General features: G+C 39.6%; 1 protein-coding gene across 1 annotated transcript in view; it reads left to right on the top strand.

Moving 5' to 3' along the window:
- The window catches only part of camsap2a (calmodulin regulated spectrin-associated protein family, member 2a), an 85011-nt gene that overhangs the window by 50519 nt on the left and 20922 nt on the right, over window positions 1-13570 (top strand). The window contains 2 exon segments of the mRNA XM_030049302.1: window positions 4336-4477; window positions 5726-5865. Of these exon segments, the coding sequence (XP_029905162.1) occupies window positions 4336-4477; window positions 5726-5865 (282 nt within the window).

Genomic DNA, 13570 nt, shown 5'->3' on the forward strand with positions numbered 1-13570 from the left:
TGTATTATAATAAAGAGATAGGTATTAATGGGTCAAAGTCTCCCTTTTTTTAAAAAAAAAAATGTGAGAATGTTTTGTAAAAATATGTTAAATTATAAAAACACATAAACCAAACCATAATATAAAAAATAAACAAAAAACAGCAAACTAACATATAAACAAAAATATTTTTTACAGTAAATAAAGTAAACTAAGTAAAAAAAGTAAACTAAGAAGTTACAGTCACAGAAAAGTTTAGTTATTTAATTTTATTGTCTAAGGTGTTTTACTTAGTTATTTATTTAATTTTCAGTCATTTTTAAGACTATACTCTTCAAGAGTGAAAAATGTTTTAATAAGCCTACGACAGTGATCTGGAAAATATATTTTTGAAAGAAATAGGGGGAGTTTGTTCAGAGGGTTCCATAAATGTCAAAATAAAAGCTCTTCTGTGGGTTCATGGTGTTCAGAGGGTTTTTAGAAAGTTTGTAGCAGCTTTTTCAGTACAGAACTGCAAACCCGCACGTTTTACCAGTTAGAAAAAATGAAATTGATATCTAGAGCACAGTACCTAGCACCTAGCAACATATCAAGAGAGTCACTATTGTGCTGCAATAGCATTTTCAAAGGCGCTGCCATCAATGGTAAATAGATCAAACTGATGAGCTGATTGCTTGTAAATGAGATCAGCTCAGTCACATCTGGGCTTTGTGCAGGGGTCTGCAAAGTGCGCTCCTCCAGGGGCTCTGCAGCAAAATGAGCACTAGTTTAACTTAAATGCTTGGTCTTGCACAAGCATTTAAACACAAGAAATGTCATCATGGATCTGACCTTTAAATATGTAATTGTAATAATTCTAAATATTGTTTTCTTGAAATTAAAAAAATATGTATCTACTTGTGTCATTTCTTGCTAATTTAACCAAAATCAAGTGACTTCGCAGGGTTGAAAGAAGGTGACAGGTGATAGTTTCAGTGTTAATCTTCAACACTCTTGACTCAAATTAACATTCAAAGAAATGTAGGGCCAATCAGATGAGCCTGGAAGCACCACTGAGCTGTTCATCTGCTTCCTTCAAATCTCAGTTCAGGTGTTTGGGTACTCAGGGACTGAAGCGCTGTATTTTCTTTTGAAGTCGAGCACTTGCCAGCCACTTCGAGTGGTGCTTACCATTGTCACTTTGATGCCTGTTGGTAGTGGAGGAATTAGCTAATACCTGTGGCAAGCTTTCCCTGTTCTGGAATCAGCTTACGTTGTCATTGGAAAGCAGGGCTGACAGTTTGCTTACATGTACACTGTATGGACAAAAGTACTGGACCTTCACCTCCACGTTCCACCTACAGGAGCTTCTCTGACCTCCCATTCTAAATCCAGAGGAATTAATTTGCAGTTGGTCCCCCTTTGCAGCTAGCACAGCTTCCACTCCTCTGGGAGGCTTTCTGCCAGATGTTGGAGTGTGTCTGTGGGAATTTTTGCCTGTTCATCCAGAAGAGCCTTTGTGAGCTCAGACACTGATGTTGGACCAGAGGGCCCGGCTCACAATCACCATTCTAGTTGATCCCAATGGTATTGGATGGGGCTACGGTCAGGGCTCTGTGTGGGCCGGTCAAGTTCTTCCACACCAAATTCAGCCAGCCATGCCTTGTTACCATGGAAATGTCAAAGTTTTTCAATGTGTTCGTCAAAGATGGCTACCTGTGGGTTCACTGGCGATGCTGCAGTTCCCTATACAAAGTCTGTTCTACCCAATTCAGTGTCTTTGAACTGTTCATATCTAACCTGGTTTCCAGACCATGATTCCCTTTGTAATTCAGTGTAATGTAATTCTCTATTAGATATGATTTCCCAAAGTCAGTGCTTGTCCCACCAATGGGCCAACACCATTGGTCAGCATTAAACCAATCATAGCAGGTTAACTGATTGTGTCATCAGGCGTCGCCATAACATAACACCTGCTGATTGTCCGTCTTTTAATTTATAATTTATTCAATGCTGTAATATTTCTTGAGAACAGAAGAAATACCCAAATTTTTCTTCACGAAGTTGCAAGAAAAAACTCAGAAATTCTGAGATTATAAAGTCACAAATAAAAAAATTTTTAAAAAAAACTGGGAAAACTAGTTTTTCTTCTGCTGTGGGATTCAGTCAGAAGGAAATCCTGCTTTGAGCCCAGAATCCCAATCTTCTCATCAGCATCTGGACTTTGAAGAGACATTGCAGTGACTTGGGCCGATTCGGAAGAAAACAATATTGTGGTTCTGGGCTAAAAAATTTTTTAAAATACTAAGGTATAAGAGTATAAGAAAGATAAGAAAAAGTCTATTTGGGCAGAGTTTTTCATGCACTCTCACATGAGCGTTCAGTCAGTGAGCTGATTAATGGCTAATGTTATGTCTTTGCATGTGCTAACCTCACAACTAACTGAGCTAACTTTGATGTGTCTCTGTTTTGTTTGAATCTAATGCTGTGCGGCTGCAGTCTCCAACCAAGTGGTACATGAAGCTTGTGCCTGTAAGTCAACTAACCAGCTCTGTGCTCATGCCCTGCATCTGTGTCTCCATAGTGACCGTTTCTCTCTGTCGGTCTCTCGCTCATCCTTATCACACATGAACATCAACATGTGACTTCACTCTCGCACAAACACAGCTTTTCTTTCTCCGTTTCTCTCCTGTTTAGATGAATAAGGGGTTGTATCTAAGTGACTTGATGCGCAGTAAAAACATTAAAAAGATGGAAAATGTATGCAATTGTGATGATTTCCCAGTAGAGTCTGAATAGCATTATAACTCAATTTTCCTGTAAACACACATGACTTTGTCTGCTGTGCATTGCCTATGAAGGCTGTTGTTGAACTGTAGTGTGTCTAGATATTTATTATGACCTTAAAATCTTGTAATCCATTTGTATTTGCTACTATAATGCTCTCTGTCAGTGGAGAGCCTGAACCCTTGGGTCCTGAGGAAATCCCAGTGAATTTTCAGAAAAAAAAGAAAGAAAACATGTTAATATTATTAGAATTGCAGAGTTGGCACACACACATCTGGAGGCATTAGGCATGAAATGACTTCAGTGTCCTTGCGTCAGCACTTAATCCTTCTTCTTCTTCTTCTTCCACCATTTTCTCCTTTTCCCTCCAACATTGTGTGTGTGTTTCCTGGATGTACAGTCTGTGTCCATTCACGCTACTAGGTCTGCAGTTCATTAACAGTTGTATATGGTTATTTTAGTTTTCTCAGTTAAAATGTGGGCAATATTGGCATTGCTTTTGAACTGGAGAATTTCATTTCACTCAAACATACGTGAGGTAAATCTGGTGCTACTTCACTACAAACACCAAGGTGCTTGTCGCAGAAACAAAAAAGAAGGGGAATGACTCACACACTTGGGTTAGGAATACAAAAATGTATTAATTAATTAACTAACCCACCAAAAATCAAGGGGCCTTTTTTTTTTACGCCTTTGAACAAAATTCCTTTTGTTTCTTTCAAAAATGGCTCATGAAGATGACATTTGTTGTTGGAAAATATATGTATAAAAACAAAAAGTCTTAAACCTAACCCTAAAAAAAGACAAGTAAATAAAGGTTTAAAAACACTTTCTACAGGACAAAAATAAAATGTTAAAGAAAAGTAAGACAAAACAAAATAATACAAAAATAGCCAGGAAACAAAAACAAAATGCCCTTACAATGTATTCCAAAATATTTTACAATAATTTGCAAAACAGGCATAATTTGTATAATAAATAATTATACAAAATGGGTGCACTATCCCTACAATGCCAAGGTATTTTTGTCCAGTAAAACACTGCTATGTACTGTTCACATTTAGATTAATGCCTAATATAATTTTCTTCCTTTTTGTTGTATCTGGTTTATGGAACACATTCAGACGTCATAACCCTAAAACATTACTTTTGTTCTTTTTCTTACCCCACCTGTTTGTACTTTAATAACTATAATTATCAGAATCTGAATTAAAAATATTTTATTGATCTTTGAGGGGAAATTGGGTCAGTTGCGCTTGCGCAGATTTTCAGGAGGAGAATACATGATAAGCATAAGTGAAATTATAATAAACAGAAAAAGAAATGAGAAATTTAAAAATATGTGCATTGAAAAAAGACAAAAGTATATCCATTAATCCTATTTGTAATAAAAGTATGTGCATTCTGTGCCTTAATCCTAAAAATATAACAACAATAAATCATTTAATAATAATAATTATCTATTTGTCAGTCGGTTTTGGGCTGGTATTGCCAGCTGTGTTTTCTTTTAAACTGGTCTTTGGGGAGGTAAAATGTTTACACTGTGGTACTGTGAGGTACTTTGGATCAACAGCATCATATGTTCTGCAGGCCCGCTACAGGAAGGAGCAGGCCTCGACCCAGCCGGCTCCCTGGATCCCCCCAGTGGACAACCTGCTGAAGGACAGCACCGACGGCTCGGCCCTGGCTGCCCTGCTGCACTTCTATTGCCCTCAGCTGCTGCCGCTAGACGGTAAGTATCATGAGAGGAAGGACGGAGCAGCATGTGCTTGTGTGTGTTGGTGTGGTTGTCGGTCCCTAAAGGGGAACAAGTGATGTTTTTCCTGTTCCATACCACAAAATGACCATAATCTATCTGTGGAGGGGTTATAGACTTGATCGGTGCCAATGAATCGACAGTTTCTCTGCCAACCACTGAGATTTATAGCTCTGAGTACTTTGTGGCCGGTACTCTGTTTTGGAACCAGAAGTGCGTGCCTGCTGAAATTTGACTGTTGAAGGCTGGCCAGTCTCAGGCCAAGACAGCATAGGACAAAGTAGTATGATGATGCCACGATTTTTGCATGAGGATGTATTTACCTTCACTAGATGTTTCTGCTGGAACTATAGCTTACTGGTCACTTCTGAAAATAAGATTTGAACATTTGTGTCTGTTATATAGGCCACTGCAACTGATGTGAGGGTTTTGTAAGAGGTAATGTCTGTCAATGTTGTTTCAGATTTTACTGGTTGCTCATAAAGTTTGATGAAGATTATGGATTCCTTATGTCCCACAGAAGGAAACCCTTTTAAATCCAGGAGGGGGGAAAGAAGTACACACATCAATCTTTATACATGATAGTGGCTGTGAACAACATGTTTCAATAGGAAAACTACTGACTTGACATTACTTTATGTGCATTACATCCCTTTATGATAGACCCCCCAGCCCCCACCCCCCAACTCCCCCTTCCCCCATCTGTGTATAAACTCGTTAATGCATGGGTAATGTTTGACTGTTTTTTCTCTGAGTGGTTCATTCATCAGAGCCAAGATCAATCCTCAGAAAACAAAGGATACCACATGATCATCTTGCTGATGAAGGCTTTTGATGCTTGGCAGTACACACACACACACTCACACACATTCATACACTCATACATGCTCACAGTTATCGTTGAGGTAAACAGGCACCATCACAGAGACAAATGATCAATCAGACTTTGTGTCTTCTTTGAACATGTTTACACATCAACTCAGTCCATTTGCTGATGACATTATCTCATCCCTCCCTGACTGGTCAATGATTGACCACCCACTGGGCCTTAATACTGTACCTCAACATTTCCTGACTAAAAGGTTGCATCACTGACACTCTTATCCAAATTAGCACAGTGAAAAGCACCAATCAGAAGTGGATCAGCAGGTATACAGTAGATGTCAGAGGGGTTTGTCGCGCTGACTCTGACCCTGACACCGATGGCTCCCTCTGTCCTCCCAGATGTCTGTCTGAAGGAGAACATGTCGCTGGCCGATAGCCTGTACAACCTGCAGCTCATCCAGGACTTCTGCAAAGACAACCTGAACAGCTGCTGTCACTTCAGCCTAGAGGACATGCTGTATGCCTCGTCCGCCGTCAAGGTACCGCTCCACACCACACACACTTCCATCTTCCACTGCAGGATATCTGAAATAAGTTGCCGTCGAGTCTTGCAAGATAATGGATACAGGTTTTGATACTTTGTAGAAGACAGTAGGTTACATATTTCCTTGGTTGGTAACAGGGTAGTATTTGTAAAATAACAGACAGATATTAGTTTGGAAATTAACTTTTCAAGGGGATTTTTTAAGTGCTTGTGATAGTTGTCACAAGCAGTTAAATACAAGAAATCTGATGCTCATCCAGCATCATAGGTCAGACATTTAAATATATCATTTTTATCATTCTAAATATAGTTGTTTTGGGTTGAAACATTTTCAATAATAGTTGAAATTTTAACCCATACCATTTTAACCCATACCGTTTTTACAATTTTTCAATGTGTAAAAATGTGTAAAATGTTCTCTTAAGTGACTTAATGTTTTATGTTGTTATACCAGTCACTTACATGCATTTTTTTGTTGTTGTTACTGTGGGGTAGTCATTACAATCCCAAGTGATATTAGGATTAGAATTACTGAAACATGGCGGAGTGAAGTCCACCTCAATGGCAGGAGGCTAACAGTTAGCATTTGGACCATCCAGCCAGTATCCAGCACTTAGTAACATTAGCTATGTTTACATGGACACAAATAATCGGAATAAAGGCCAAATCAGGTTAAAAATGCTTCATGTAAACACGTCAATCGGAAGATTGTGATCCGATACGGCCCATTCGGAAAGAAATTTCATTCCGAAAGAGAGAGGTGGTTTATGCCGATCATTATTCCGAACGGCGTCCATGTACACATCCATTCGGATCCTGTCTTCCCGGTTGGGGTAAAATTATCTCCACTGCGCATGTGTGTTACGTCAGCGTGATGCGTTTCCGCCTTTGCGGCAGCCGGTCGTTTTTTGGCAAGCAATAAACGGTCCAAAAGGTCCATATTAAAAAAAAAAAAACCTACATAAACAGACACTGTGCCAGAGGGGAGGAAAATAAAATGTGAGAGGCACAAAGAGTGAACGAGCTGAGGACGTGCAGACAACGCGGCGTTTGTTTACAACACAAGCGGAAGTACAGCTTCTTCTTCTTCTACTATTTCCAGAAAATTAGACAACTCCGCGCATGCCCAAATGATTTATTCTGATCAAACGCTTGGTGCATGAATACGCACGTCATGATCGGATCATTTTATTTAGTGTACATGTAAACAGTGGATTTGGAATTTCCGATCAACCAAGGTTTAGATCGGATTGGAGAAATTTTGCACATGTAAACGTAGCTACTGAGAGGAAGATAGTACCACTACTGTCCAACAGAACAGCTACATACAGAAAAATAAAGATGCTAACTAGAACCGAAAATGGTTCTTCAAAGTGATGCCACAGAAGAAGCATTTTTGGTACCACAAATAACCTTTTAGCAAGAAGTTCTTAAAAGAACCATTTCTGTAGATGGTTCTTCAAAGTGACCTCAAAGAACCATCAAAAAATGTATTGAACCATAAATGGTTCTTTAAAGACCTCTAGCAGAAATAGGTTCTTTAAAGAAGTATTTTTAAGAAAGTTCTTTGTGGACCCAACTGGTTTAGTAAATAACATTTTTTAAATGGTTCTTTAGTAATTTTTCAGAATAAAAGGTTCTCTGAGCGTTGTTAATCAAATAATTATAGGCAAGTAGAAAATCAACATGAACATGTTGTTGGCCGGTTCTCCATGTTCCTTTATCCTTCATTGGGTTCCAGACGAGGTATTAAAAATGTCAGCTGTGACGCTGTGGCATTTTTCACTGTTTTCCGATGGTTTATAGACCAAAACATGAATCCATTCACTGAGGAAATAACCTGCAGATTGATCCATAATGAAAATAATTGTTGGCTGCAGTCCAAATTTCATGTTGCTGCCACTAAATAACTAATAAATATGAAGAACCTTTAGTACTTTAAAGAACCATATAAAGTGTGAGGAACCATCCCCTAATTACAGAGTTTCTTCAACTGCTGATGGGTCTTTGTAGAACTAGAGAGCATTTTGAAGAACCATTTAAGAGACAGTATTTTTCTGACAGTAGGGGGGAAGTGAAATAATATATTTCTGAAAATGGATGAACTATTCCTTAAAAAAAAAAAAAAGCCGCTTAAGCTGTTGGTCCAGCAGTTTTGACTTGACTTTTAAGTTACTGCTCAGCAGCTCAGCTCATGACTGCTGTGTTGCATTGGTTCATTGATGCGCTGGCAGCAGATCAGCGGCAGTGGACATGTGTGGAGTGGTTGGCCGGTCAGTGGGCCGCTGTGCTGAGTCATGCTGTGGAAAAATCATTCTGCCTCCACCAACCACAAGCCTGCAGCGCTACACTCACCCTGCTGTCCTGACTCTCCTGCAGACGCTCTATGTCCTTGCCGTTCTCTCCTTTCTTTCTTTCTTTCTTTCTTTCTTTCTTTCTTTCTTTCTTTCCATCAGTTGTTTCAGTGTTCATTTCTTTCTTTTTGTGACCTTTCATCTTCTGAAAGAAGTGACCCAGTTTGCATATTTCTCATACTGAATTTCTTTTTCTTTCTTTCTCTTTTCTCTTTTTCTTTCTTTCTTTCTTTCTTTCTTTGACTCCTTCTTTCCTGTTTTTTTCCTTCCTGTCTTTCTTACTATGTCTGTTAGTCCTGCAGATGCTTGTTTCAGTGTGTTTTGTTATCTTTCTGCTTCTAAAAGCAGTGGCTATGTTTGCATATTTCTCATACAGAAATGAATTTCTTTCTTTGTGTTTGTTTGCTTGTTTGTTTGTTTGTTTGTTTGTTTGTTTCTTTCTTTGACATTCCATCTTTCTCTGTTTATTTCTTTCTGTCTGTCTGATTGTGTCTGCCATTTTCTGTCTGCCTCTTCATCTGTTGTTCTGTCTTTCTGTTTTCTGACCTTTCTGTCACTCTCTTTATGTGTTGCTGACTCACTCCTCTCTCTCTCTCTCTCTCTCTCTCTCTCTCTCTCTCTCTCTCTCTCTCTCTCTCTCTCTCTCTCTGGCTCCGTTTCTCTCTCTTTCCCTGTCTCTGTCTGACCAGTTCATCTTCTCACTTCTCTCCTATTTTCCACCTCACTATTGTGTGTGTGTGTGTGTGTGTGTGTGTCTGTGCGTGTGTGCATGTGTGCGTGTGTGTGTGTGTGCGTGCAGCATGTTTCTTCATATTGCCACTGCTGATTAAGACAGTTGCTGTTGCTGTTGCTGTTGCCAGAGCTCAGCTGCCATTAAAACAGCTGGGAAACAGTATTCTACATCCACTCTCTGCCCTACTTTCTTTCTTCTTGCATGAAAGCGTAGATGTAGGTCACCTTAGATCTGCCACAAGGAGAGGAAATGCATGTGAAGGTGAATACTGAAAGTCAGAGATATTGTATATTTTTAGAAATCCTAATAGTTTTATTCTTAAAGGCAGAGATGATTGAGTTACAGGTGCTGTGTATAGCATTTTAAAGGGATAATTCACCCATTTGAAAAATGTGATAGCATTGTACTTCTGTGTGTTCTGTAGGTCAGTAGTGGTGCTATCTTCCTCTCATTGTTACTGAGTGCTGGATACTGGCTGGATGCTCCAAATGCTAACTGTTAGCCTCCGCCATTCAGATGAACTTCCCCCCAGCTAACATTCTGAAAAATAGTCACTTTAATCCACTCAAAAACGATTTAAAATCAGTCCAATTTTCCAAGGCCAAAATGCACGTATGATTACATGCACATGGATGCTGAAATTACTGTTTATAACTGAATTTTTCCTGTTACCCCCCAGCCAACATTCTGAAAAATAACCACCTCGTTAAGAGGAGGAACACACAGCAACATCCTGTTTAAGAAATCAAGCAGTCGAGTTTGATAGAAAATAATTTATTGCTTTGTAGAAATACAAAACCCTGCATTAAAAACTCATTTGAGGTCACTTGCTGATAGATTGTCTTGTTGTGGGCTCATAGAAAGGTTTGTTTGAGCTTGAATGTGCACCTTTGTGCAGCAAAAGAGTTGTTGAGCCTAATATTGAATCAAATGTCTAAACAAAAGTCAATAGCAAATTATATTTTTCTATAATTGCTGTAAAGAAAACACAATTTCATTCTTCTTTTTGCACTTTGTATGTTTGTTTAGTTTTATTTTTCACTTTGGCAGTACTGGGTTTGGGGTGGAAGCTGTGTTTTGGATTTAATAGGTTGGTATTGTGTACATGTGAGTGTCAGCATGTGAAACTAGCTTTTCCTCCACTGGCCACATCAGCTACTAAACTCCAAAAGTCCCAAAGCCCACAGCAGGCATTTTTAGTATTCATACACAAATTTAGCAGCCACAGATAAATTCTTGTGCACCCGCCGGCTGCTGTTAATCTCTCAGTGTGCTTGTGCCTGCTTGTGGTTTTGTGCCTCCCTGCATGTTTGTCGTAAAGCTGCATCGGCAGTAAAGAAGTCAGTCTGTTGGCTTGAGTTTGATTCTCCCTGACTGTGGCCCCAGCTTGTTCTCTGTCCTCAGCACAGACTGAACCCAGGTCAGCAAGAGGGTGAGTGTCAGTAAACTGTCAGCCAGCCCAGACAGACACTCTTAAACACTGTGTGCCACTTTCACCGAGGCTGCAGCTACGCTTGCACCCAACTGTCAGACCAATTTTACACAAGCTTTTGAAAAGCGACGCATAACAAATTAGCTGTGTTTCCATCAGCTGGCTAGCGGCAAATATAGCCAACTTCCTGAATATAAAAAAAAAAAAAAAAAAACCTCAAAACCAGACACTCATCTGTGAGAAACTGAGTGACATTAGTCATTTGGTTCTTACCCATAAAGTGGTATTTGCTACTCCATATGCATGTGATAGACCCTTCAAATGTGACCCGTCAGCTCCTTCCCTGTCATGAGAACAAGTGCTTCACCAGGGGTGTTCATCTCCAAAACGAATGAAGCGGATCAGGCCCAGCAAACAACACCATGTTGAGCTAAAAAAAAAGTTTTAAAGGATGCACAGCAGCACAGCTTTGTTTGGGATTCATTATAGGCACACTTTTCCCGCTGTCCCACTTTCTAATGCCTGGAACTACTTTGTTTTTGTAGCTACACAACTGCCTCCCTCAGTGCTGTATGTGTGCTCATGCATCTGGAAGGTGAAGTTGTTGAGTAGTGACACTGAAACAAAGTAGATCCAAAGATCAGCAAGCAAAAGACAAGCAAGCAAGAGTGTTGATTATGAATTCTAAACATACAGAGCAGCAAATACCACTGTATGGCTAAGAACCCAGTGTACCATTTTTTAAGGGCTAATGAAGGGAGTTAGCACAGACAAATAAGGAAAAAATGATAAGAACAGAACAGAGTTATACAGCTGATAGTTTTGAGACTTTTCTATATTATTTTCCTGTAGGCTGTTGTACAGACTCATTGTGGCCTATTGTGAGATAACTAATCTACAGGAATACAGTTTGATTGAATCATCACTTGGCAACAAAATGTAGTCATAGAGTGTGAATAGCACAGCTCAGTAACCTACAGAGACATCCCACAACCCACCTTTGCACCCTAATCCAGTTTTTCAGCACCACTGTATTACATTATGTTATTAAGTAATAATTTTGCAAACATCCCATAATTTGGGGAATTCATGTTTGACAAGATAATTATTATTATCATAGTTGTTAGCAGTAGTAGCAGTGCTAGTAGTGGTGTGGTCGTATCAAAGATCATTTTGTGTTTTGTATTTCTGGAATAAATTGTTCATGCTTCACACTAAAGCTGCAGACCCCACCCATCTCAAACAGTCCAAAGTGCATGCACACACACACACACACACACACACACACACACACAGGATGTCAAAAAATAATTGAGACTGGTCTGTTAGCTAGTGGCAGCATTTTGCTGACACTGATTTCATGAGGGATTAAAAAAAAAAAATCCCAGCAGGGCAGAGCTCGTGCCTGTGAGCTGTGATGCAGGTTTCCAGCCAGAACTGAATGCAGAACCAATAACCTTGACCCAGTTTCCAGGCAGGCACACCCTCGCTGCCGGTGCATCGTGGCCCGTCATACTAATGGAGACCTTATTATAGAGATTGGATTGAGGCGGGGAGAGGAGGGGAGAGGAGAGGGCAGAAAGAGAGAGAGATACAAGGAGATGGAGAGGAGAGAGGCGAGAGGGAGGACAAAGGCAAGGCAAAGTCAGACATGATGAGGCATGCTGGTTCACACACACACACACACACACACGGGAATACACCATGTCTGCGTCCACCGTGCAGCTGAAAGTGTCCCAATTCCAATGTTTTCTCTGGGCTGTGATTCACATAGGATGTTTTTCCATCAATGTGAGCAGGAAAATGCTGCAGGTTTTCCAGATCCATGCAGCCGACACGCAGCTCGCGCAAAATGGAATTTGTTGGTGTCATCACAATTTGTCACAAATCATGTGTCTTTCACCTAGTATTAGGGATGAGGGGAAAAAATTGATTCACTAAAGTATCATGTTTCTTTAAAAAAAATGTGTTTTTTTAAATTGATTTTTTGATTACTGAATTGATACAATTCCAAAAACAATAATCACAATAAATCGTAATATTGAATCGCAATACTTAGGTGCTTAAATGCTTCCACCACAAGCAAAGATCAGTTCAGGAGAGAATGACGACACCAAGTGCCTCAAAGCTCTGGTTCTGGTCCAGAGGAAACAGGAGCCACAGGGCAGAGCAAGGAGGGTATAGATAATGTATAGAGTGCACAAAGTGCATAGATGGAGGAAGAAAGCATAGAGGCAGATTTAAAAAAAAAAAAAAAATAAAAAATTATGAGGCATTACACAGTCCATCAGGTGAGCAGGTGTTCCCTAAAGAGCTGGGTTTTTAGGCTTCTCTTACAGACTGATCTGGATCGAATGGGGTTTGAGGAACCACAGAGGAGAAGAGTCTAGCTGGTGATTTAGGGCCTTGTTGTGCTGGAGGCACCAGGTGGGAAGAGGGTGGGAGGGAGCGTAAACCTGAAAGAGGGAGTCCAGGTAGGTAGGAGCAGGTTTGGTTGCTGCTCTGTAGGCGAGTGTCAAGTGTCTAGTGTGTAGTGTTGAAAAAGCAAACAAAAATCTCAATTACATCACATATTGAATCGGCACACAAGTATTGTGATAGATTTGAGAGATAAGCATGTTGTCCCAGCCCTGCTTGATGTGATTTCCGTGGTGAATTTCTGATTCCTTATTAAATAAGGAGCCAGTAATTCAGTATCCGGGTACTTTTTGGTCTTCATGTTGGTGCCTTCACAGCACCTGTTTGGTACATGTGCTGGCTTTGTCTCTCCTGTATGATTTACATCCTCTAATATATTTGAACAGTCATCCTGAGAAATCTGGTTTGAGCAGAAACTTGGATCTGAGCGGAAAGTCTTGTGAACTTGGCCCATTTGACAGTTACTGACAATTATTGTCCTCAGTTCACACACACAAATGAAAGCAGCCCTTTGACATGTCAGATACACTTGATTTATTTAAAAAAAAAAAAAAAAAAAAAAAAAAAAAACATGGAAAAAAGATTATAAGAAAATTAGTAAGAAATTATCCCAGAAATTAGGAGGAGATAATTAAAGGTTACAAGAAAATGACCAGAAAATGATTTGTAAAAAAAAATTAATTAATAAAACACACACACACAAAAGAAAGAAAGAAAATCTGTTACTTGAAAATTAGGTTAAAAAAATAAATAAATACAGGGA

Source organism: Myripristis murdjan, chromosome 4 (assembly GCF_902150065.1).
Source record: "Myripristis murdjan chromosome 4, fMyrMur1.1, whole genome shotgun sequence".
In the NCBI taxonomy this organism is placed as follows: Eukaryota; Metazoa; Chordata; class Actinopteri; order Holocentriformes; family Holocentridae; genus Myripristis; species Myripristis murdjan.